Raw genomic sequence first — 23029 nt, 5'->3', positions numbered from 1 at the left:
CCTGACCTGGAGAGACAGTCTCACAGAGAGGTGCACCTAGGTACACAGTCTTGGATAACACAGACCCACACATGCCTGCCAGGCCTCTACAAAGTTCCCTCTGTGTGAGCTGGCGCCTCTGGAGGTCTCCTGGGCTGGCTGGCTGGAGTCCTGAGTCAGGGGAGGTGCCCAGGCCATGTCGAAGCTGGTCACAGTGCCCATCCTTCAAGGCCTTGGGCTTCCTCAATCCCACCCACTCACACAGTTCTTCTGAGGGCTGGATGTTCAGTGGGCAGGGCCACGCCATGCCCACTGGTCAAAAGGAGAATGAGTTATAGGCTGCCTAATGCAGCTTCCCCACAGTAGCCACACCCCCATCCAGGTGCCCAGAGCCAGGTGTTGGCTCTGCGGGGTACTGAGGCCTGCTGGGAGGCCAGAGGTGTGGGAGCGGGCTGTCTTCCCTACGCCTCTCCTCCTAGGCCTAACCCCACCCCTTCCTCCTCACCACCCTTTGCCTCTGCTCTGTACCCCCCACAGGCTGAGAACTGCAGGCGGACGTCTTCACTGTCCGGGAATCATTGAGTGTGTGGACAGGACAGCCTCCTTGGAAGGCCGGGTGTACCGGAGTTCCGCCTCGGCATGGGCCTTGCCATTGAGGCAGCTTCTCAGTCTGTGCTTGTCTGAGGGTGCTGCCCGTCATGGGGGCAGCCATCTCCCAGGGGGCCCTCATCGCCATCATCTGCAACGGCCTCGTAGGCTTCTTGCTGCTGCTGCTCTGGGTCATTCTCTGCTGGGCCTGCCACTCCCGTTCTGCCAACATCGACTCCCTCTCCGAATCCAGTCCCAACTCCAGCCCTGGCCCCTGTCCCGAGAAGGCGCCCCCGCCCCAGAAGCTCAGCCATGAAGGCAGCTACCTGCTGCAGCCCTGAAGGCCCCTGGCCTAGCCCGGAGTCTGGGACTTAAGTCCACCCCACTTGGAACCTGGAATCGGGATCCCAGGGTCCAGCCAGCCTGGGGTCCAGAACTCAGAGTCCAGCCTGTCTGGAGCTGGACCCAGCAGCCCAGAGTCTGGTCGGCCTGGCTCCAAGAGGGGCCCTGCTGGCCCTCGGTAGACAGGCCTGGGGTGGGGGATTCATGAGTTGGTGCTAGGGCCAGGGCCATCTGGACTCTGCTCCATCCCAGTGGTCGGGGCTGGGTCCACCGCCCCCTAGGCCAAGCGCCTCCAGGCCCTCGAGGTTGGGGAATCAATCCATGGCAATAATGGGAGGGTGTCCAGGCTGGGCCCCTTCTCTGGTCCTCCTACTGTTTGCTGGATAATAAATGAAACTATGGCTCTACCCTGAGATTTTCTCCTCTTCCTGGGGGCCTTGCTGTAGCAAAATGAAAGGTTGTGGGTGGGCTTCCAGACACAAGTTTATTTGCACAGAGAAGGAGGGGGTAATGGTGGTTGAGGGCCAAGTCCTGGGGTGAGGTGCTGGGACCAGGGCTGGAGCAGGGTACTAAGGGCAGGTGCTGGGACCTGATCAGGGGTGTGGTCGCACACATACTGGGTGCTAAGCCTGGGCTGGGGTACCAGGGTCAGGTGCTACAAGTACGGGGTTCAAGACATGGGCCAGGCCCTGGGGCCAGGCCGTCAGGTCTTGGGTTTTACTTCCCTCACCAGGTTCAGCAGTTTGTCCAGTTTTGCGATCTCCACAGCTGGACCCTTCTGCACTTCCTGGCCCTTCTTTTCCTGGTGAGAAGGGAAGTACACATGGGGGAGGAATGGTGAGGGATGGGCCACCTCTCTCTACTTCCCAGCACCACCTCCTGTGCCCAGCTTAGGCAGCTGTGCCACGCCTCTCTCCTGCCCAATTAGATTCCGGACCCCTGCCTGCCGCCCCCAACCCCCGCAAGGATCCTTCCCCATCCCAGGTTGGGTGGCAGGGGCCCAGCTGAGGCCTGCAAGAGACATCCAGCTGTGTTTCTGATCCTCCGATCAACGTAGGATCCTTATGCTGGGAGGAGTGGGGGAAGCCAGGAAGAGCTGTAGCCCAGGGCCTCTAAGTGTTGGGAGCACCCTTCCCACAGGAAGGTCCCTGGCTGAGTCCTAACACGGAGCTAAGAGGTGTGTGTTTGTGGAGGGAAAAGAGTGTGGACAAAGCCACAGGTGCCCTCACCTAGTACTGTTACCTAGCACTTTCAGGTCAGGTTGGGAGTGGGGTACCGTTTGGGGCCAGGCCCGCTGTGTCAAACATACCCAGGGTGGGGGCAGGTGTCAGGAGACCCAGGAGGACTGATGGGATATCCCGTGTGATGCCAGATGTCCTTGGCTGGGACTGTCCCTCAGAAGGGCGGGTCCTGAATTTATGACCCCTCACCCCTGCCTACAGGCCACTCTAATCCTTTAGCTGGTAAGCTGGGCCCTGAGAAAAAGAGAGCTGGGACACTGGGGTATGTGTCACTCAGGCCCTGAGAGCTCCCTGGCAGACCAGCACCAGTGCCATCCTCCCTTCTGTCCAGGCGGTGGGGTGTGGGCTAGGCTGGGGCAGCTGCCATTTCCTGCCTTCCCTTTGTGCCCGGGCCCCCGCCCTCTCAGCCACCTGTGCCCACTGCTCACTGGCACCTGCCCCAGCCTTGCCTGCTGAGGGCCCAGCGTGGATCTGGCCCGGGCTGTGAGGTGGGAGGAGAATGCAGGGCCAGCAGGCCCCTTCCTGGCCCCATCATGCCTGCTGCCACCCTGTGGAACTCAGATCTCCTCCTGGTGTGACCCCTGCGTCTGTTCCCAAATCTGTCTCCCCCTCCCCGTGCGGCCTAGTGCCTTTGCCACTCCCCGGCTCACCTCTGCATTCCTGAGGCAGAGGACAAAGATGTTTTTTTCTCTCTCACCCCCCTCTCCCTCCCAAATTAACCTCGTGTTCTCTTGCCCTCACCTCACCTCCTGGGAGTCAGGACATCTGGCTTTTAGTTCCAGCTTTGTCATTAACTCCCTATATGACTTTGGGCAGGTTCTGCCCAAACTGTTTCTATACTGCAGTTGGGGAAAGTAGGCCTTGAACTTTGACAAGTTGGGCTCTGACACCAATCCTGGGAAGCTCCTCGGGCTGGGAAGTCGGGCCTCTGTGGCCAAGCCCTCTTGGGGAGATCAGGGAGACTGCAGCCTGCAGAGAGGGGCGGTAGGGATGCCCAGAGGACTTCCTTTGGCCCGAATCACTTGGCTGCTGGTAGAGTCAGGTGGCGATTTCACAGGAACTGCCAATCCACCCAAGAACTAGCCCCCAGCTATCACCTGCTCAGGTCCTCTGATTCCCAGGTACCCGTGTCCTCAGGTCGTCAGAGATATAGATGCTGAGCATTGCTCTGAGAGGAGCTGGGACTGTGGGAGATCCTTGCATCCCTGGGTCAAAGTGGGCAGGGCAGGCCCCCACCCAGATCTACTGCCTTCAAGGTGTGATGGTCATACCCCAGCCCCAAGGGGTCACCGCCATCCCTCCCACAGGGCTGTCCAGCTCTCCTAGCTCAAGCCTGGGTTTCTCTCCTCACTAAATTAAGAGCAGATTTTATCTGTTCCACAAATTATACTGCCTTCTTCCCCCTCCTTGAGGCCAGCTAGCTGGGCTTAGCAGAGTTTTAGACCACACCCAACCCCCCCAACCCCCCATCCTATCCCATCCCATCCCACCCCCAGCCCACCACAGCCTCTGGGCCACAGCTGCAGGCACTCAGCAGCCTTCTGAGTATTTATAGCCAAGTCCACCCCTTCCCCCAGCTGGCTACAATTACAGGGCGGGCCAAACTCCCAGCCCTTGCCTCCCTGGCCCTGGTGGGGAATAGGCCAGGCTGGCGCGAGAGGGTTAGTGCGGTGGCCCCTGCCTTGGTAGGCAGCAGTTGAAAGAGACAGGCCCCTGCTCTTGCCTCAAACTGCAAGTAAATGCCTCAAACTGCAACCAGGGGGTACAGTCATCAGGGCAACATGGCCCAGCTCCGGCCCAGCTCTGATGCTGGCCCAGAACCTGGCAGGAAGCAAATTCCATTTTCTCTCCTAGTGCCCAAATGGACAGGACTGGGCTCTAGGTTTTTGGACGCTGGATTTTTAAGTTGGACCTCTGGGCGCTGGATTCTAAGGCCTGGGTTCTTAAGTCTGAATTGGGACTCTGAGAGCTAGACTTCGAGGTCATGGCTCTGGGCTTGGTGGCCTGTATTCAGGGCCCTTGGGCTCTGGGCAGGGCCTCCGGATCATTAGAGATTCCAGAAAGGAACCAGAGCTCAAAAGGAGGACTGCCTAGCTGCTGACCTAGTTACCCCCCTCATGGCTCATTTCCTACTTCCCGTGTGGACCCGGAGCTCCCAGTTCAGAAGCCCTGTGCGAGCCCAGCCAATGAAGCAGAAACTAAGCCTCAAGCCCCTACCTGCATGACACCAAACAAGCCAATGATGCCCGTGTGCTTCCCCCAGGCTTTGGGTCCTCATAGTCACCTGCTTACCTGATGTCTCCACCTGGGGGCCCCACAGGTAACTCAGATTCAGCATGTCAGAACTGATCTGTATCCTGCTTCTCCTGTGCTCCTCACTTGGGCAATGACACCACCCTTACCCTGGGCCCCCAAAGCCAGAAACCTGGGGGCCACCCCCTGGCTCCTCCCCTTTCTCTCAACCCCCTGCCATCCTGGAGACTTTCTCTCACGGCAGCCCAAACTCCCCAAAACCGTACCTTCGGCATCTTGCGCAAATTGGGTGAGAGCTTGAGGCAGGTGACGTGCCCACGATCATCGCCCACAATGATGATGGGGTGGATGGGGTTGAACTGCACATGGGTGAGCTTGTTCTTCTTTCGGGCCACCACAGGCTGGTTGCATATGGCCTCGTACTTGTTGATGGACAAGTCAAACACGTGGGTCTGTGAAGAGGTGGGTGTCAGCACACTCGGGGAAATGAGACCCCTGTCGCCCACCTCAGAGTAACTGCCCCTGAACTTTCTGGGGAAAGTCGACAGAAGCCTAGGCAGTGTGAGAGGCAATTTGTGTCTCTGTTTCTCCTGTGGTTGAGGGAATGGGGATAAAACGTTCAGGAAAAAATTTAAGTCTATGCAGAATTAACAGAGCAGCTGCCATTTATGGAGCACTTACTATGTACTAGACTCTGGGCAAGCGTGTCACACGGTTGCATCATCGAATTATAATCCTCACAGCCACTGTATAAGGTAGGTTCTGTTATTATCCCCATTTTATAAATGACGAGAAAGAGGCTCTTAAGGCTAACTGGCCAGTAAGTGGCAGAGCCAGGTTTTCTACCAACTAATATATGTCAGGTGTTCAGACAGTGCATGTCATAAAGGTGCTCAACAGGGACTTCCCTGGTGGCGCAGGGGATAAGACTCCGCACTCCCGATGCCGGGGGCCCAGGTTTGATCCCTGGCCAGGGAACCAGATCCCACATGCATGCCACGACGAAGAGTTCGCATGCCACAAATAAGGAGCTGGCGAGCTGCAACTAAGGAGCCCGCCTGCCACAACTAAGACCGGGTGCAACCAAATAAATAAATATAAAATAAAATAAAACTGTTTAAAAAAAAACGGTGCTCAATAAATGTTTGATCTTATCTTTACCGCATCCTAAGTCCGAACCATTAGCAACTCTTGCCTAGACGACTGTGGCAGCATCCTAACTGGTCTTCCTGCTTCAGCTCTTGCCTTTCTATCATCCATCCTTCATGCAGCAGCCATACTTACCTTTAAAAAATCTAAAATCCTCCGATAGTCTCCCTGGGCACGCTACATAAAATCCAGATGTGCTTACTCTAGATTCTGCACTGTCTGCTCTCATCTCAGGCTCTCACCCCTTTGCCTACTAGACCCCAGCCACCCTACCTGCCTGTTTCTTAAACCCTTCCAGCTAATTCTCCCCTCAGGGCATTTGCACTAGCTGTTCCTCGGTCTGGAATGCATCCCCGCATCTTCACCTGGCTGGCTCTTTCTTGCGACTCAGCTCTCAGCTTGAATGTCACCTCTTTAAAGAAGATTTCCCTGACCACTCTATCTAAGAGACCACCGAGTCCTTTTCTTTTACATCACTCTCTCTCGTTTTAAAGATACAACAGTGTTGTGAAGATAGAACTCACATACTATAAAATTTACCCATTTAAAGTATACAATTCCTCTTTTTTAGTATATTCACAGTTATGTAACCATCACCACAACCAATTTTAGGACATTTTCATCACCCCCAAAAGAACCCTTATACCTATTACCAAGTCATTCCCCGTTTTCTCCCAACTCCTCTAGCCCTGGGTAACCACACATCTACTTTGTCCCTATAGATTTGCCTATTCTAGACCTATATAAATGGAAGCATACAATGTTTGGTCTTTTGTGACTGGCTTCTTAACCTAAGCATTTTTCAAGGTTCATTCATGATATAGCATGCATCAATACTTCATTCCTTGTTATTACTGAATAATATTCCTTGTGGATATAGCACCTATTGTTTACCCATTCATCAGTTGACAGACATTTGGGTTGTTTCTGCTTTTTGGCTGTTATGAATAATGCTGCTACAAACATGGGTGTACATACATCATCCTCTTTTCATCTCTGCCTAGCACTTAACTCTATTGGGGGTTTTGTTGTTGTTCCTTTTGTCTCTTTCCCTTCACTGGAACGTAAGTTCTGTGACAGCAGGAACCTGAATCACCAGGCCCTGGCCTGGAGCTGGGAACCACAGTTGACCCTTGGTTACGCATTTGTTCAGCAAATAGATGACTGACTCGAGGGTGATGCGTTAATCACTATATTCTTTTCTGGTAGGTGCTTCTCAGTTTATATCAAAGTCCAAAAGGAAAATGTGCTGCAGAAGAATTTTCTCACAAACTGTTTCTGAACTTTCACCAACTCTCATTGCGGCATAGAGCCCCTTCCATCTCCCCTTCTCACACTCAGCTTGCACACTCCCAGGGATGGGGACCTTGTTGCCTTTCAGACACTATTTCCGTCACAGATCAACTCTGGCTCAGAAGTTTTTCCTTACATCAGGTTGGCACCTGCCACCCTGCAGCTCCCTCCCCAGGGCTCTCAGAGAGGATAACTGCTCCTCATGGCACCTTAACCCCCAGAGTGCTCTCTCCTTCAAGGTGAACAGCCCCACTCTCTCCTCCAGGCCTCATGGGATGAATGATCCCTCTTTTGACAGGGCCCTGGGTGGCCTGGCCCTTGAGGACACACAGTCCTTATGTTCTGCCTTCCCCCACCTGACCTGGGCATGGCGTGGGCTCTCCAGGAGGGAGACCTTGAGACAGCTCATCCTACCTTCAGTAGGGGGTCAGCTGGGTCAGGAAGGGGGCGCTCACCTTCCCATTGGTGGTGACTGCTGCAAACACAGTGGAAGAGTATGGGGCCCAGGCCACGTCGCCCACGGCTGAATTTAGGTCATAGATGAACATCGGGGTCCTGCAGGGGGGAGGGGTGGAAAGCTCAGGGCACAGAGGGCTTACGGTGCCAGAGCCCCGCCGGCCCCAGCCCAGGGTGGTGCCTGAGGGAGGGCAGGCCCCTCACTTGATGGTGTGGTCCCAGATCTTCACGGTCCAGTCGGAGCTGCAGGACATGAAGACCTTGGTGTGGTAGGGGTTCCAGGACACAGCATCCACGGCCATGCTGTGGGCGTCATAGGTGCTGAGGAACTGGCTGGAGTAGGATTTGGAGCACTGGGGTGAGGGTGGGGAAGCGGGGTTCAGGAGTGAGAGAGGCCAGCAGCCACCACTTCCCTGGGGGCCCTAAAGGGTCAGGCCCTGAGATTCCTCTTCTGTCCTCGCCCCACATCACTGTCACAGCTGAGCTGGGACCAAGCTCTTGGCTGCATTTCTCACCCTCAAAGCAACCAGAGAGAAAGGAGGGGCTTAAGGGGCTGGGCAGGGGAGTCTTCCTGGAGGGTGAGGGAAGTCTGCCCAGAGGATTCCAGGTCTGGCAGAAAAGGCCTTCCCTCCCTGAACCCAGGCAGAGCAGGTGTAAGGGGCCCTGGGGGAGGTGTGGTGTCTCGCCTGTGTCCAGACCAAGGCCTGTGGACGGGCAGACAGAGCGCTGGATCCACCTGCACGGACAGAAGCCTTGCAGCAGTGATAAACATCCCACCTTGCCCAGGTGAGAGCAGGTACAGAGCCTGGAGCAAGTCCCAATCTCACGATTTCTCATTCGGTTTCTTGCCCTGAGCAGCAGGCCCCTCACACCCTCCCTCCAGGAGACTGAGTGGCCAACTCGCCTCTTCCTCTCTGCCGCACGGCCACTGGGAGGGGGGTGGGGGTGGGGACCTCTTTTACATTCAGACCAGCTCTGCCTGGGCCTCAGGGGCTCCCGGAGGCGGCCTGTAATTAACATTCTGAGTCTCAGAGCCTAAGAAAAGCTTGCGGCAGAGCTATTTCTGGGTGGATGAAGGTTCAGAAGGATGTTCACCTACTAACACTGAGACTTGGCAGAAACTGGCCCTGAAGTTCCATCCCGCTGCCGGCTGGGATGAACCCGGTATTCAGAGAGAAATTTTCTTGTTACCTGGCCTTGGAAGCTCAGCTCAAGTTCAGATCTCCTCCAGGAAGTCTCCCCAGAATGTTCCAAGCCCCCCAACCTCCACTCCCAGCTCTACCTCCTCCACTCCCAGGAAGGGAGCAGGACCCAGAGGGAAGGATGCTGGGCTGGGCCAAAGTCACCCTCTAGATTCTCCATCCCCTTTCCTGCACTCGGCCACTCTTCCCGCCACCCAAGCAGGTCAAGAAATGCATTCTCTTCCTGCAAGAAGCCTTCCAGAACTGATGAGCCCTAAGATCTGTCCGAATAGGCTCTGTTGAGAACGATAAGCTCCCAGGTCTAGGAGGCCCTGTAAGGAGCTGGCATTGAGGGCAGTGCTGCCTCACCTTGTAGATCTTCCCCTCCTCTGTGCCCACTAGGAACAGGTAGTCGATCTCTTTGTGGAAGTCAAAGGCAGTGCCACAGCCTTGGGAGAAGAGGGAACAGTTTTAGGCCAGTTCTGGGAGGGAGGCTCCCAGCACCTCCTCTACCCAGGATGGCCTGAGCCCAGGTGCTTGTGAGGGACGGCTGGGGCCAGCCAGGCAAACAGAAACTGGGTCTCTGGCCTGCAGCTTGTCCCGGGCAGTTGGGACTCTGCAAAAGGGCCAGGGCTTCTGCAGACAGGAATGGGGCCTGGATAAACAAGGCAGGGATTGAGTTAGACAGGGTCAGGGTCAGGGTAAACAGGGACAGGGTCTGCAAACAGGGATATGGTCTGTGCAAACAGGGTTCTAGTCTGCATAAACAGGGGAGGAATTGAGTAAACAGGGAGAGGATCTGGGCAAACAGGGACCTGATCTGCATAAACAGGGCTGGATCTGCATAACAGCACCCAATCTGCATAAACAGGGAGGGTCTGCAAATGGCCAAGGGCTGGGTACACTGGGCCAGGCTTTCTCATTACCTCCGGTCAGGCACAAGTGGAGGCACGGTGCGGCAGAAAGAGGGAGGACCAGACACCTCATGGGCTGGGGGGACGTGGCCAGGCGTGGATGTGAGGGGCTGGGGCTCTTACCCACTGTGTGTATCTGCAAGCCCTCGAGACCCTCGGTCATGCTGTCCTCCACCTTCAGCCTGATGACATCTGTGTGAACCAGCTCGCTCTGCAGTCACACAGGGAGGGGGAAGCACATGGGTGGGGCTGGACCGGCAAGGTTGGGGGTCCCTCTGTCATTCATCTCCCCCCACTCCCTCTCTCCACCCCTGCATGACCCTTTCTGGGAAACAGGCACCTTCACGAGCGTCCAAGACACGATCCTGCCATCAGATGATACAGAGAAGAAGTTAAGGTTGTGGTCCATGTCATCCTTCTGCCACTTGACCTGAAACATCCCAAACTGTGAGCTCTAGGGTGTTGGGTTAGGGCCCCTCAAGAACCCGTCTGAGGTCCGGAAGCCAGTTCTGGGAGCCCATATCTCAGAGTCCCCTGATTTCCCCGCCCTCCCTCCTTCCACTCATTCCTCTCTCCCTGAGCATCCTGAGGCAACAGGCCAGTCGGGGCACTGCCCAGTGTCCGGGCTCAGCACTGGAGGTGCCCGGTTCCTCCCTGGGTTGAGTTTTAGGAGCCCAGTTGTAAGAAGGCAGTGGCTCTGGGTTTGACCTCCTTACAGGGCCTGGGAAGGACAGAGCCCATCAACCAGCTTCCTCATTTACAAAACAGGAGCCATAATAGCATGGGCTTGTTGTAAGGAATAAATGAAACAATGAGTGTGAAGCCCTTAGGCCAGAACATTGCAAATATGAAGTGTTCAATAAATATTATTAGCTGATATCCTCAGTATTACCATCATGCTAGGAATCAGGGTGGCAAGGCTCTCGGGAGGCTTTTTCCTGCTTCCTTGGGCAGTGGGGAGGAACAGCCTCCCTCCACCACCCTCCCCATCCAGGCTTGGCCTTTCTCTAGGCGGCTCTCTTCTGTTCCCAACTTCACTTCACCACTAGCCCCTGCTTCCAGAATCTTGCTCCCAGATCTCAGATGTGAGCTGCATTTCTCCATCTGCAAATTGGGGTTAATAATCCTGCCCCACCCATCTTCTCTGGGCTGGAAGCAAACATATGCGAAAGTGTTTGGGAGACAGAGCTGTCGTCTTATGAAGATGACACGCTTGAGGCTCAGGTTTCTGTTGCCAGATGTGGAGGCCTGGCCAAGCCACGTCCGGGAGAGCTGGGGCAGGGCTGGGTGCCCAGATCTTCCCACCCTCCAGTTCCCTCCAGGCCTCCTGTGCTGGGGCCACTGTCCCTTCCCCCTGTCACAAGCAGAGGCCCAGTGAGGGAGGACAGGAACCCAGGGCTGCTGCCTGTAACCACAGTTGTCACCTGGCCCTTGAGGGGTGTGTGTAGCGGGGAGGGGATTGCTCTTCCGGGGCCACGCCCCAGGCCTGACTGGTCAGAGCTGCAGGAGGGCAGACCCAGTCCCGCCTGGGTCTGTCTGGGCAGGCTGCGCTTTTGTGCGTTCACTGGGGGGCCTAGAACACCACAGAGCTTGTGAGGCACAAGTCAGAGCAGCCCTGATGCTGAGACCGCTTCCTCTTCTGTGTAAAGGCAGTCCCTTTAAAGGGGGGAGGGGACAGGGGGTGTCAAAGGCCAGGCTGTAAGAGGCGCGAGGGAGCTGCCAAGGGAAGTGTTTAATGAGCGGCGCCAGCTCGCACGGAAATTGTATTTCACACCCCACTTAGCAGCCTGATGCCCAGCTGGGGGGTGGTGTGTGTGTGTATATGCAATGAGCCATGTACGTGTGTGTGTGCAAGTCACACACGTGCTCCTGGGGTCCAGGTGGGAGGGTAGGAATAAAGAGGGCCAAGAGGGGACAGGTGGAAGTGGGGTTAAGACAATACATGAATGCCCAGGAAGCAGGTGGTAAGGAGGAGACGGAGGCCTGTTTCACCAATTCCTTCTCTTTTGCCTTATCTGATTAGGGCAGGCATGTTTGACCCCAGGGGTCTGCTCATATCCTTCCTGCCCCCTTCCCTTCCCCCGTGTAGCACAGAATATACACACACACACACACAACACACACACACCCTGCAGAGTGTCGTGGTTGAGGCTTCACAGCGGGGCCTGAACAGGGCTGCACTCTCCTTCGGACAGACAGTTCTCTCCCTGGCTCCAAAACCTTCCATGGCTCCCCGCTGCCAACGGAACAAAGTCCGTCTGCCCCCAGCCTGGCATCTGAGATCTAAAACAACCTATCTCGTTCCTCCCAAGACACAGTCCCGTTGAGAAGGACTTAGACTCTGATGTCTCTGACACCTCATTCGTCAGCCTGGCTCTTCTTCAAGCTCCAGGATATACAGTCAACTGCCGGTAGGACATCTCCTCCTCTGGCTTCTTATATTAACTTCCGGCCAGAAATCCATGGATTTCCTACTGGGTCCCCCAAGCCGGAGTCCCAGGCACCGTCACCAATTTTTCCTTTTCCCCATATCCAATCAGTCGTTTCCTGTTCATGATTTGACTGCCTCGACAGCTCTACCTCCTCATTTTTATCTCCACTGCCCCTGTTGTAGCTCAGGCTTCAAGATCTCTCATGCTGTGGCCAGAGGACATCTCCGAGACACTCCCTGACTGTGGGACTTCTCTGCCCCAAACCCTCTGATGGTTGGGCAGGGATTTTCAAACTCTGCTGGGACAAACTCTTAGGAGCCTTGTGAAAGTAGCTCAGGGGACGCGGGGAGTGATAACAGGGGACCCTCAAGCAATCAGGCCCCTGACCCTACCAGAGCAGCCCCACTCTCGTCTTATTCATACATCGGGCTTCTGTACTGACGCTTCATTTGAGACCCCTAACATGCAAAGTCCAAGCTTCCTACTTGCTAGAGAAGCACACTCACGACTGAGCTCAGGAGTCCCTGACGCTGAGCTCCACGCGGTGTGTTGTTGCCCAGCAGGCCCCTCTGCTTGCCCGTGTCTTTCCGGTGCACGCGTGACCCCTTTGTACCCTTCTTCATCTAACGGATACTTCCTCATTCTTCACGATTCAGCTTAGGTGTTCCTTCCTTTAGGAAGACCTCCCTGGCCCTCTGGCCCCTGGTCCCCATCCCAGACAATCTGGACAATCCTCAGCGCCCCCATGAGCCCTCCTTAGCACACTCCGTATCCTGCTCAGCTGTGGCTGCCGTATCCAGACACCAAGCCCTGAGCATCCTCAGCTCCCAGAGGAGAGAACAGGCAGGAGTTGATGAATGAATGGATGAATGAGGAGGCAGCGAGGGAATGAGAGCGAAAGAAGAGAACAGGAAGTCATTAAAGGAGTGAGAGGCAGGCCCCTCCCATGTCGCAAGCCCTGATTCCAGCCAAGAACTCTTGAGTCTTCGGTTTTGCAAAGGCAGCAGCCCTGTTTTCCTGACAGGATGGTGGGAGAACAGAAGGCCACCCCGTCCAGTGTCCCTGGCACCCGCCCAGTGAAGGGGAAACTGTGTCTCCTGCACACCCTACTTTTCTCTCCAACCTGCGATTTGATTCAGAGAACAGAGCAGAGTGGGAGTAGGGTAGTTGGCCTTGGCCCCTCGCCCTCTCCTGGGCTTGAGGAGGATAGTCAGGCCACCCGGAGATGCTCCGTGCTTGGCCCTGGGCTGTCTGCCCGTGCTGGGAAAGCCGGGCCGGGGTTGGTGCTGGTTCAGTTTGATCAAAGCGAGTCTTTTCTCCTCGCCCTGGGCTTTAAAGTCTCTGCAGACACCCTCCCCGTGTCTGGAGACTTCTGCGGGCCTGGACGCGATGAATGGGGAGGTGGGCTTTTCAGAGGAGAGAACTCCTGAGGCTGCAAGTCGGGCTCCTGCTTTGGTCGAGAACTGTGGGGAGAACTGTTTAGGGGGAGGGGGTGCCCCAGCTCTGGGTAAAGGATGAAGCTGAGAGGCCACCATATCCCCCTGTGCCTGGACAGCCCTCCCTCTGCTCAGGCCTGTCTGGGAGCTGAGAGCCAGTGCCTGGGGTGTCCACATGACTCAGGAAGCTCAGGGCCAGACAGGCAGGGGTGCAGAGCCCGCCTGCAGACCCTGTCAGGGCAAGGGGGAGAGGAAGGTGAGAAGACAGATCCCAGCACTGCCTGAGGAGCCCAGAGGCCTTGGGCAACTTGAGGCAGAAATCTATGCTTAGACTCTCCCAGGCCTGCCCATGGGGTGAGGGTACACAGCCTCAGAAGGAGGGGGACCTTTGGAACACAGTGAGGAAGGGCCTGCAAAGCCAGAGCTAAGAGACTCTGAGGATGAAACTGTGAAATCCACTCCCAGCGCAATAAGATGGGAGACGCAGAGTCAGGGTGAAATCTAGCCCCAGTGACTAGGTAATGGTCCCATTCTATGCCTGACTGGAGAAGATGGGTGTTACACAGAAGCCTCAGGGACAGACATCACCTACCAGGCCTTACAGCCCCACCAAGAAGGCAGAGAACGGGCAGTGCCTACCCCTATCTGGGAGTTCCCCAAATCTAGCCCAGATGGCAGAAGAGAGCCCCTGTGGGGAGCTGAGGAAGATCATAGACCCTTGGAGCCCTTGACACACTCAGCAGAGGCCCATCAGGCCCTGGGGGCTTCCCACCACGGGCTCTGAGTCACTGACCGCTACTTCTAAGAGATCCGAGATCCTTAGCAGACAGATGGGTCCTGCTTGATGGGAGCTCTGAGGCAGCGGACCCCAGCTCTTACCACAAACCGTCTTGCCTCCTGACGCCTCGCCTGTGCCCCTTCTCTGCCCCTTCTCACACCCAGCTCCTTGGTCTCTAAGCTGGTAGCTGTCATCCCCATGCCCTTGCCTATGGCCCTCTCCTCCCCAAGGCCCCTCGTCCGGTGGCTCCCAGGCCCACACGCTACTCAGTCCCACCCACTTCTCCCACCCTGGTCCAAGGCTGACCTGCCACACGGGGTCTGTGTGCTTGCCAGACTTGGCTGAGCTGCGAAAGGAGGGCTGGGAGTAGGGCTTCTTGAGGTTGTAAATGGCCACATTGCCGTCGTAGTGGCCCACCACCACTAGGTGGGGGTGGTCCACGTGCACGTCCAGGCACAGGATGCCGCTCTCGCTGCTGAAGGTGTACTCGGGGAAGCTGGGGTTCTTCATGCTATAGAAGAGCAGCATGCCCCGGCTCTGCTTCCTGAAGTCATCTGGCCCAGGGAAGAGGGCGGCGGTGATTGGACAGTCCCTGCTGGGGAAGCCCCGGCCCCTCCCTCACGGGGTGGACAAGCCCTGCCCAGTTCTGCTCTGACAGAGACCGTGGGAGACCTCTCGGGGCTTCATCGTCTCTGTCCGTGAGACAGAATCATGCGACTTGACCCACTCCCTTCTCAGGGTTCACGAGAGGATCCAACAGATAAGGTGACCGGGCATATCTGAGGGACGGACATTCTCCTTAGTCTCCCTGGGGTACAGGAAAGGAGGGGGGGTGCAGGCTCAAAGAGTTGTCAAGTGAAGAATGTGGGTGGGCTTGGGAAGGAGCAGTATCCTCAGAGAGGGTCCAGATGCCCAGCCCATCTCCTGCCCTTAGGTGCTGGGATAATGGCCATGTACCCCTCGTCCCCAGCCAGGGACAGGGGTTCAGTCTGGACTAACACGGAATTGCCTGTAGGAGTCCCACACTAGCCACCTGTGGGCATCTTCCCAGACCCTCTGGTCCCACAGTCCCCAGCTGCAGCCTGAGCCCTAGCTCTAAGCACGCTCCCAGATTCGAAAGGTCCCAGGCCAGCCAGTCAGGCTTCCATAGGCCACAGCGCTATCCCTCTGGCCTGGGCGCAGCCTTCGGTGATCAACAGTGGACCGCTCAGCAGACGTCCTCCTCCCGGCCCGCCCCATGGCAAGGGAACGCCTCCCACACTCCTTCATGCTCCGCGCACGTGGCGCCCATCCGGATAATGCAGTCACTGAATGGAATACAGTCCCAGCTGTCCATTCCCGCTCTCCCGCCACCAGCCCAGGACCCTTCCCAAGCTCAGAAGAGCCAGAGCTGGAGAGGTGGAAGTCTAGAGCAGCCCCCTGCCTTGGGGGCCCTATGCTAAGGCAGCCTATTAGCTCTGCCGGCCCCCCAGGGCTATCTCCTCTGCCCCTGGCCACTGCAGGCCTGGGCCCTCCTCCCAGAGTGGCCAGTCCTGAGGTGAGGAGCCCATGGGCGGGAAGGATAGGTAAGCAGCACCAACTTGGTGAGTTTTTTTTGTGTGTGTGTGGTACGCGGGCCTCTCACTGTTGTGGCCTCTCCTGTTGCAGAGCACAGGCTCCGGACGCGCAGGCTCAGCGGCCATGGCTCACGGGCGCAGCCGCTCCGTGGCATGTGGGATCTTCCTGGACCGGGGCACGAACCCGCGTCCCCTGCATCGGCAGGCGGACTCTCAACCACTGCGCCACCAGGGAAGCCCTTGGTGAGTTTTGCTGAGTCATTCTCTCTGTCTTGTGTCTAAGACTGCCCCTTTCTTGAGGGAGCAGGTGACTGGGCTGGGCTCAGGGACAGTCTGGGCTGGGCTCCCTGGGCTCTGGGCGTGAGCCCAGCTATGACCAGGTCCCAGCTATCCTCACCCTGGGCACTCTGCAAGCACAGCGGATGCTTCCTGGGAGCCAGGGTTAGGGAGCAGGGAGCAGCCAGGAGCCAGGCTGGCCTTAGGTGGGCAGAGCTGGAAGCTGAGGCCAGCCGGCCTGCCCACCAGCGCAGCTGTCTGTGGGGGAGCCCACCTTCCCTTGCCGTGGCTAACTGTCACCAGCTCTGGGACTCCTGTCAGGAACCCCTCCCCTGATCAACTGCATGGGAGTCTTCCTGTGCAAGGAGGGGGCTGCCCCTGGAGTGGAAGGTACAAGGGTCCAGCCTGAGCCACGGGGAGGGCACGCAGTGGTTCAGGAAGGAAAATGCTTCTGCTCTGGGGAAAGTGAGGAAAGCCAGGTTGGGTCACCCTGTGCCCGGCACTATCTCAAAGACTGGCCTTGAGGTGGGGGATGGGAGCTGGCAGTACCTCACCGCGTAGGGCTCCAGGCTGGGCCCCAAGGGCTGACTCTTGAATTCAGGGAGAGATCTGCAGTTGGCTGAGGGGAGTGTCTTTCCCACCCAGACCACGAAGGGCTTGAACCGGGCAGTGTGACGGTCACTTGCCGTTCCTTTAATTCATGACCCAAATCCTGAGCACCTGATCTGGGCCTCCCCCTGGGCTGAGCCTGGCAGGGACAGACACACCCCACTGGAGACGTGGGCTTGCCCTCAGCAGCCCCTAGTGTGGTGACAGGGAGCCAGACCCCGTGGCTGAATGGGCAAGCCCTTGCTGGGTAATCAAAGTATTAAATGCCAGGCCAGAGGTGAGCTGTAGATGCCCTTGACATCCAATCTGGCCTTGATGCCGGGCAAGACTGACAGAATGGGAGTGGGCGGGCCAGAGGGCGAATGAAAGGCAGGGTGGCTGGGTGGGTGATGCTCAGGCTGAGTTCTCAGATGCTCTCCTTATGGCACCAAGGGGCAAAGGCAGGCATGACCTCACACTTGCTCTCACTGTGCCACGGTATCTGGCCCCTTGAGGGACAGCAGTGATGACTCACTTTCTCTAGACACGCTTCCAGCACTGTGTGCCCCTGCACACACACAGAGCCTTCATGACCAGTGGAACCAGGAAAGGAGGGTTGGAAACCCTAGGTCGGCTTAGTAAGTCTGCAGTGAGGACATCTCTGACCCACTCACAGAACCACTGGGACTAGACACTGAACTATGGCCCCAGAATTTTGTAGTTGGGTAAACGGAGGCCAGAGGGGAGAATGGTGTCCCCTAGTGCGTTAGACCCATTGCTTGGTGTTTGCCACACCCAATAGCCTGTTTATCGCTGCAGTTACTCTGCTCAGGATAGTGGCACTAATCTGATTTTACATGGAGGTGGAGGAAGGAGGAGAAGGGGGCACCAGACCTGTTGGGGTCGTGGGGCGACTGGCACAGCCAATCCTTCCAGAATCTTGGACTAGAGAATGAGTAAGGGCCAGGGCAGTTGGGCATGACGAGAGAAAACTTCTGGCAGAGAGAAGCGTGGATTTCACGAGGCAGGGACACAGCAACCAGCCACACTAAGGCCTGAGGTCCTGCCTGCATTCCCGGGCCACATGCATCCTGACAGTAAGCCTCCCATTCTTAACCTGGCCCTAGGGGTCTCTGCTATTTGCAACCAAACAAGCCCTCCCCGACATAAAGATCACAGCTTCTCGGGACTTCCCTGGTGGCGCAGTAGTTAAGAATCTGCCTGCCAATGCAGGGGACACAGGTTCGATCCCTGGTAGGGGAAGATCCCACATGCCGGGGAGCAACTGAGCCCGTGCGCCACAACTACTGAACTACTGAGCCCACATGCTGCAACTACTGAAGCCCATGCACCTAGAGGCTGTGCTCTGCAACAAGAGAGGCCACCGCAATGAGAAGCCCACGCACCGCAACGAAGACCCAATGCAGCCAAAAAAAAAAAAAAAAAAAAATCACAGCTTCTAATCATGGCTAGACCATGTGTTTCCTGAATTCCAGTTCAAGGCTTTGTCTGCCAAACCTCACCAGGAAAGCAGAGAAAAATTCTCATTCGGCTGGGGCTTCCTCTCCACTCTGTCTTATTCTATGATCTTCTCATGCCCATCTCCAGCCCCCTATGAGACCTCACTGTTCCACTCTCTAAGTGTGCCCAACGTGACATCACTGCCCTAACCTGCAACGGTGCCAGCATGATAGCATCATCTTGTCTTCTAGAAGTCCTAAAATGACATCACTACTCAGACCACCAATGGTCTCCACGTGATATCGTTGCTCAGGCTACCAGCAGTCCTAGTGACATCACCGCCCAGCCTGCCATCATTCCCAGTACGATGCCACCAGCCAGGTCACCAGCAGTCCCAGTAAGACATTGGCATCAAGGTCACCTACAGCGCCTCAGTTCCCAGTGAGAGATAGAATCCTATCAGGCTCAAGGCTCACAGAGCCTTGGGCCCTGGGCCCTGGGGTACTTTGTCCTGAATCCCACAGACTACCTGGCTCCCCACAGCAGGACCGGAGGGCCCAGTGACACAGATGGGAGCCCCCGACTCCACACTCCATTACATAAAGAGGCAGGAGCCCTGAAGTCTGGGGCCAGTGAAGGAATTCCAGGTTATTCTAGGCCATAGGATTTCAGAGAGTATGTGTGGCTGGGTGAAAGGGAAAGAGGAATAGAGGAAGGGAAAGGGAGAGAAAGACAGAGGGATGGCGGACGGGAAGTGGGGAGGAGAAACCACGTGGTGCGTGACTCCAAGACAGGGGGAGAGGGCCGCTGGCCTGGCCTTAGCTCCACTTCGCACTTTTGCCCTTCTCCAGGAAGCCTTCTAGACCGTTCAGCCTCTCCTCTGTGAGTGCCCACCCTACCCCCAGGAACTCCTCTACCTGTACCGCATTATTACAGGTGGCTGTGAGCAGGTCTTTTCCTTAGCCTGCCACCAAAGGATGGAGTGAGGGAGCATGCCCTGGCGTGGCCCAGCAGGCTTACTCTCTCCAGTGAGAGAGTTGCCTCCTGCTAACCCTGCTCTGCTGGATAATGTCTAAGGCCTCCCTGACTCTGACCTTCAATGATCCATGAGATTTGGGGGAGGAGAATCAACTCCCTAATAGAGCCTGATCTGGTGCTTCTCAGAAAGCCATGGTCTCGGGGGACGGGTGGCTTACTTCCACCATGGACCAAAGCTCTCACTGCCCTCAGCTCCCTCTGCCAGGGCCCTAGCAGAGTAGTGCCCAGTGAGTAGCATGGGTGGATGCCTTCTTGGCCTGGCAATCACCAGTGTGGGCCTCCGCCTCACAGCTCTACCCCTGCCCTGCAAGGAAGAGCTCTAGATCACTCTGGAGAGTTCTGGCTGTCAGGAGAAGCCTGGGCTTCTGCTCAGGATTCGGGGATGGCAAGGCAGACAGAGGGCATGTTGGGGCATCTGGCTAAAGCCAGGTCAGTGGTCAGAGGGAAGTCGATGCCAAGCTGCAGAGACAACGATACCAAGACAGTGTCGGTCAGCAGGCCTCCTCCTCTCTTCCTGTGGCTCCCAAACGAATCCAGCCCAGAACTGACTAAGGCAGCAGCTGTTTAATGACTCCCTTTTTAAGGCATGAAAAAGGCGCTCGGAGGGGGCTGTGGTAGGCATAATAATGCCCCCCAAATGTCCATGTCCTAATCTCCGGAGCCCATATATACGTTACTTTGCACAGAAAAAGGGATTTTGTAGATGTGATTAAATTAAAGACCTTGAGATGGGGAGATTATCCTGGATTATCCGGGTGGACCCAGTGTAATCACAGGAGTCCTTATAAGGGAAGGAAAGAGGCAGGAGAGTCAGAGAAGGAGGTGTGACAACAGAAGCAGATATCGCAGTGATGCAATTGCTAGCTGGAAGGAGGCCACAAGCCGTGGAATATGGGCAGCCTCCAAACTGGGAAAGGCAGGGAAGTGGATGGTCCTGCTGACACCTGATTTTTGCTCAGCAAAACGCAGTTTAGATGTCTGACCTCCAGAACTGTAAGATAATAAATTTGTGTTGTTTTAAGCCATCATGTTCACAGTAATTTGTTACTTCAGCAACAGGAAACTAATACAGTAGGCTTTCAGGGAAGGTTGACCCAAACTCTACTTTTAGGAATCAGAGGGAGAGGCCACTCAGGATGGCTGTTCTCTTGCTCTCTGCGCATCCCCTGATCAACCAGTCCCTGCTTCACCTACACCTTACTCCCATGACCATCTAATTCTCTTAATCATAGGACTTAATCAGTAACTACCTACGTGCTTGCCCCCTGCCCCAGCTGCTGGTTTCCCTGGCGACTGATGAGCCAACCTGATGCCAATTCCCCCTATAAATGGTAGCCTCCTTCTCCCCCAGCAGTGAGGATTGTGGCCATGTCCTGTGTGCAGTCTGCCATACACGGTGTGGGTGTTGCTCCAGGACGTTTTGCTTCTGACTTGTAAGATTCCCTATCCAATAAGTTGCGGGTGTCTCTGTCACTTTCTCTGGGCTCCTTCTTTGGTCTCACAGCTGGGCGGTTACCAGGCTTGCAGGCCTGTGATGGTACCTTTTTCTGCGGTGGTTTGGAAGCAATCCCTCTAGAAGTCAGGGGGATAGAGGCAATGATCCCCAGCTCTTCTGATGACAAGAATGAAACCCTCCCTCAGTTTCCCACACCCCAGCCCTGCCACCTTGGACTCCAGGAACAGATATGCCCCTTGGGTTAGGATTTTCAGTCTCCAAAGGCAGGGGACTGGCCCAAGGCTGCCCCCAAGAAAGTACATCAGGGCTAGAGTGTTCCAAACCTCCAGTGTGGCCCACAGACCGTGGTGCCAGGCTGGATCCAGCCTTCCAGGTAGCTGGGCTTTTCAAGAGCTCTCACCTGATTAGAAGTCATATTTAAACAGTGTGGGAAATAAGAGCACAGCCTTGGAGACAGAATACATCAAGCAGGACATTTAATTTGATTTAGGGAAAATGAGGCAAACATTTGAGAACCTAAATAACTAACCAGTAATTAAACTAACAATGGGAATGCCCTTGCACTACAACCCAGTGAGCACAGTGGCCTTTATGGACTGTATTTACAAAGAGACCTGACAACATAATTAGTCCTGTAAATTTTACACAGCCTGCAGCTGAGGAGTGATGGATTTTGTGTGTGGAGGATGAACAGGGAGAAATGAGGTGGATGAATTTCCATTTTCAGTAAATGAAATTAACACTGCTTAATTAGTGAAGCTGACAAATAAATGATCAGGAAAGATTTAAATCCCTACAAGTGCATCCCTGGCCTGGGCAGGCTGACGGACCGGCCAGGAGGCGGTGGGGCAGAGTGGGAATGGGTTTAGCGCTGGGACTCAAGGCCTGACTCTGGCCCCTTTTGAGGGTGCTGTCCCTCAGAGGCTGGGCTGAGGGACAGCTGGCTCTTCTGCCTTTCTAAGATGTGTCCTGCTGGGAGGCTTCCTCCCTGTCTCCTGTGTGATAGCCAGTCAGGACCACACAGTGTCTAGGATGTGTTCCACCATCCCTGCCCAGCAGATCACGAGGAGTCCCCATTTTCCTGCTGTGAACTGCCTAATGGGCTGGAAAGCACCCCTTCAGTGCAGCAGGTGCACTGATATAATTGCATCCCAGCTTTGCCCCGTGGGCCAGCTCTTCCTAGACTACCTCCTTTGCCTTCCAGTGTTCCTCTATCTGCTTTCACCTGCTGACAGCCTTTCTTCACTCTGCTGAGACATGGAGCCTGGCCCTACAGGGCACCCCAGTCTCTGCCCTATATGCAGCCTGACATGTCCACCATCTGGTACCCAGCAGCCACGAGGGGAGGCGGGTGTGATCGCTTCTGTGCGGTTGCAGGTAGTTGCCCGGGCTCTTTTCCTCACCAGCTTGCTCCTGGCCTGGCTCCAGATGACCACCCTTGGCCCCAGTCCTTCCTAGGGTGCACGCCTACCCCTGCCCAAGTCTTATTTGGTTGGGTCAGAGAATCCACATCTGGGAATTCCAGGCAAAAGGAGCCCTGGGCTGAGCTCATCAGGGTCAAACCCAACAACAAACCCAAATTCTCACTTTAGAGTCTGGCCACAGGAGGCCGAGTCTGATACTGGGAGGTTGGCTGCTGGGAATTTCCAAAGACAGTGTGATGGACGCTGGTGAGCCAGCTGCCCCTCACAATGACCCCGTCCAGTAACTAGGGTACCTTCTGCCTGCCTCAGCTTTGCCCCTCTTTCTTCCAGGGAGGCACCTGGGCACTTGAGAGCATGGGACTCCCAGGGGTGACCTCAGGAGTGAATGCAGGGGCCCCTCTGCATTCCAGCCCAGCCTGGCTCTGCTCAGGCCTCCGCAGATTGATGCTGACATGTACAAGGCTCTGGAGAATAGATGCCCGTTGGAAAACTGGTCAACAGCTCCCATACCAGTGACAGCAAATACCACCGCCGCCGCCGCTGCCGGGCCCAGCTCTCTAAGAGAAGAGGTAGGGGCCTTGTCTGATACCCCTCTGTCCCTATAGCCCCCGCTCTCTGCTCAGGGCCCCGGAGGGTCCTGCAGGAAAGCTAGGAGACAGAACGCCAGACAAGTCAGCAATGGTTGTCCTTTATGTGAGAGTGGTTCCTATAGCTCATGGGGCACATTTGCTGCTTTTCTTCCACGCATGTCTCATGACGGCCCTGGGACAAAGGGCCTGCAGGTGTCAGCCTCTCCAGGTCACCAGTGAAAACACCAAGGCTGACAGCAGCTTCTGGCCCGAGGTCACACCACTGGGAAGTGACCCTCCAGCCAGAAGGTCTGCAGCTGATAGCAGTGCCATCCAGGGACGTGGATGTGGCCAACAAAGGACAAAGAGACCCTTCCTGGGTGTGTGCCTGCCCAAAGGAGGCCTCTGGGCCTGTTGGGCTTGGGGCCATCGATTCCTGTGGGGTGGGTTACTCTTCTCCACCGCTCCTGGCTAAGGCTGCCCCCATGGACAACCTCTATATGACCCCAACCAGCTGACGCCCCTCCTGGCCCTCAGCGAGAGGAGGATAGGGCTAGAGCTGAAGCAGTTTCTCCTCCCACCTGCTGGGGAGCAGCCCACATCCCTACCTCAGTCCTGG

General features: G+C 56.1%; 2 protein-coding genes across 2 annotated transcripts in view; one reads left to right on the top strand and one right to left on the bottom strand.

The window, feature by feature from the left end:
- Positions 1 to 677: 677 nt before the first annotated feature.
- Positions 678 to 908, top strand: ENHO (energy homeostasis associated; the record flags this gene model as incomplete). Its single annotated transcript, XM_082843009.1, has 1 exon — positions 678 to 908. The coding sequence occupies one exon, from the start codon at positions 678 to 680 to the stop codon at positions 906 to 908; it is 231 nt and encodes a 76-aa protein (XP_082699135.1).
- A 704-nt stretch (positions 909 to 1612) lies between these two features.
- The window catches only part of DNAI1 (dynein axonemal intermediate chain 1), a gene marked incomplete at both ends in the record, with an annotated part of 59939 nt that continues 38522 nt past the window's right edge, over positions 1613 to 23029 (bottom strand). Inside the window, 8 exons of the mRNA XM_082842564.1 lie at positions 1613 to 1711; positions 4670 to 4855; positions 7301 to 7400; positions 7506 to 7654; positions 8852 to 8931; positions 9520 to 9607; positions 9737 to 9826; positions 14349 to 14596. Coding sequence (XP_082698690.1) covers positions 1613 to 1711; positions 4670 to 4855; positions 7301 to 7400; positions 7506 to 7654; positions 8852 to 8931; positions 9520 to 9607; positions 9737 to 9826; positions 14349 to 14596 — 1040 coding nt within the window. The remainder of the gene's footprint in view (positions 1712 to 4669; positions 4856 to 7300; positions 7401 to 7505; positions 7655 to 8851; positions 8932 to 9519; positions 9608 to 9736; positions 9827 to 14348; positions 14597 to 23029) is intronic.

This window comes from Leucopleurus acutus, assembly GCF_964270905.1.
Source record: "Leucopleurus acutus genome assembly, chromosome: 7".
Taxonomy (NCBI): Eukaryota; Metazoa; Chordata; class Mammalia; order Artiodactyla; family Delphinidae; genus Leucopleurus; species Leucopleurus acutus.
Note: the sequence above shows the minus strand (reverse complement) of the source record. Positions and strands in the feature narration are given on the sequence as shown.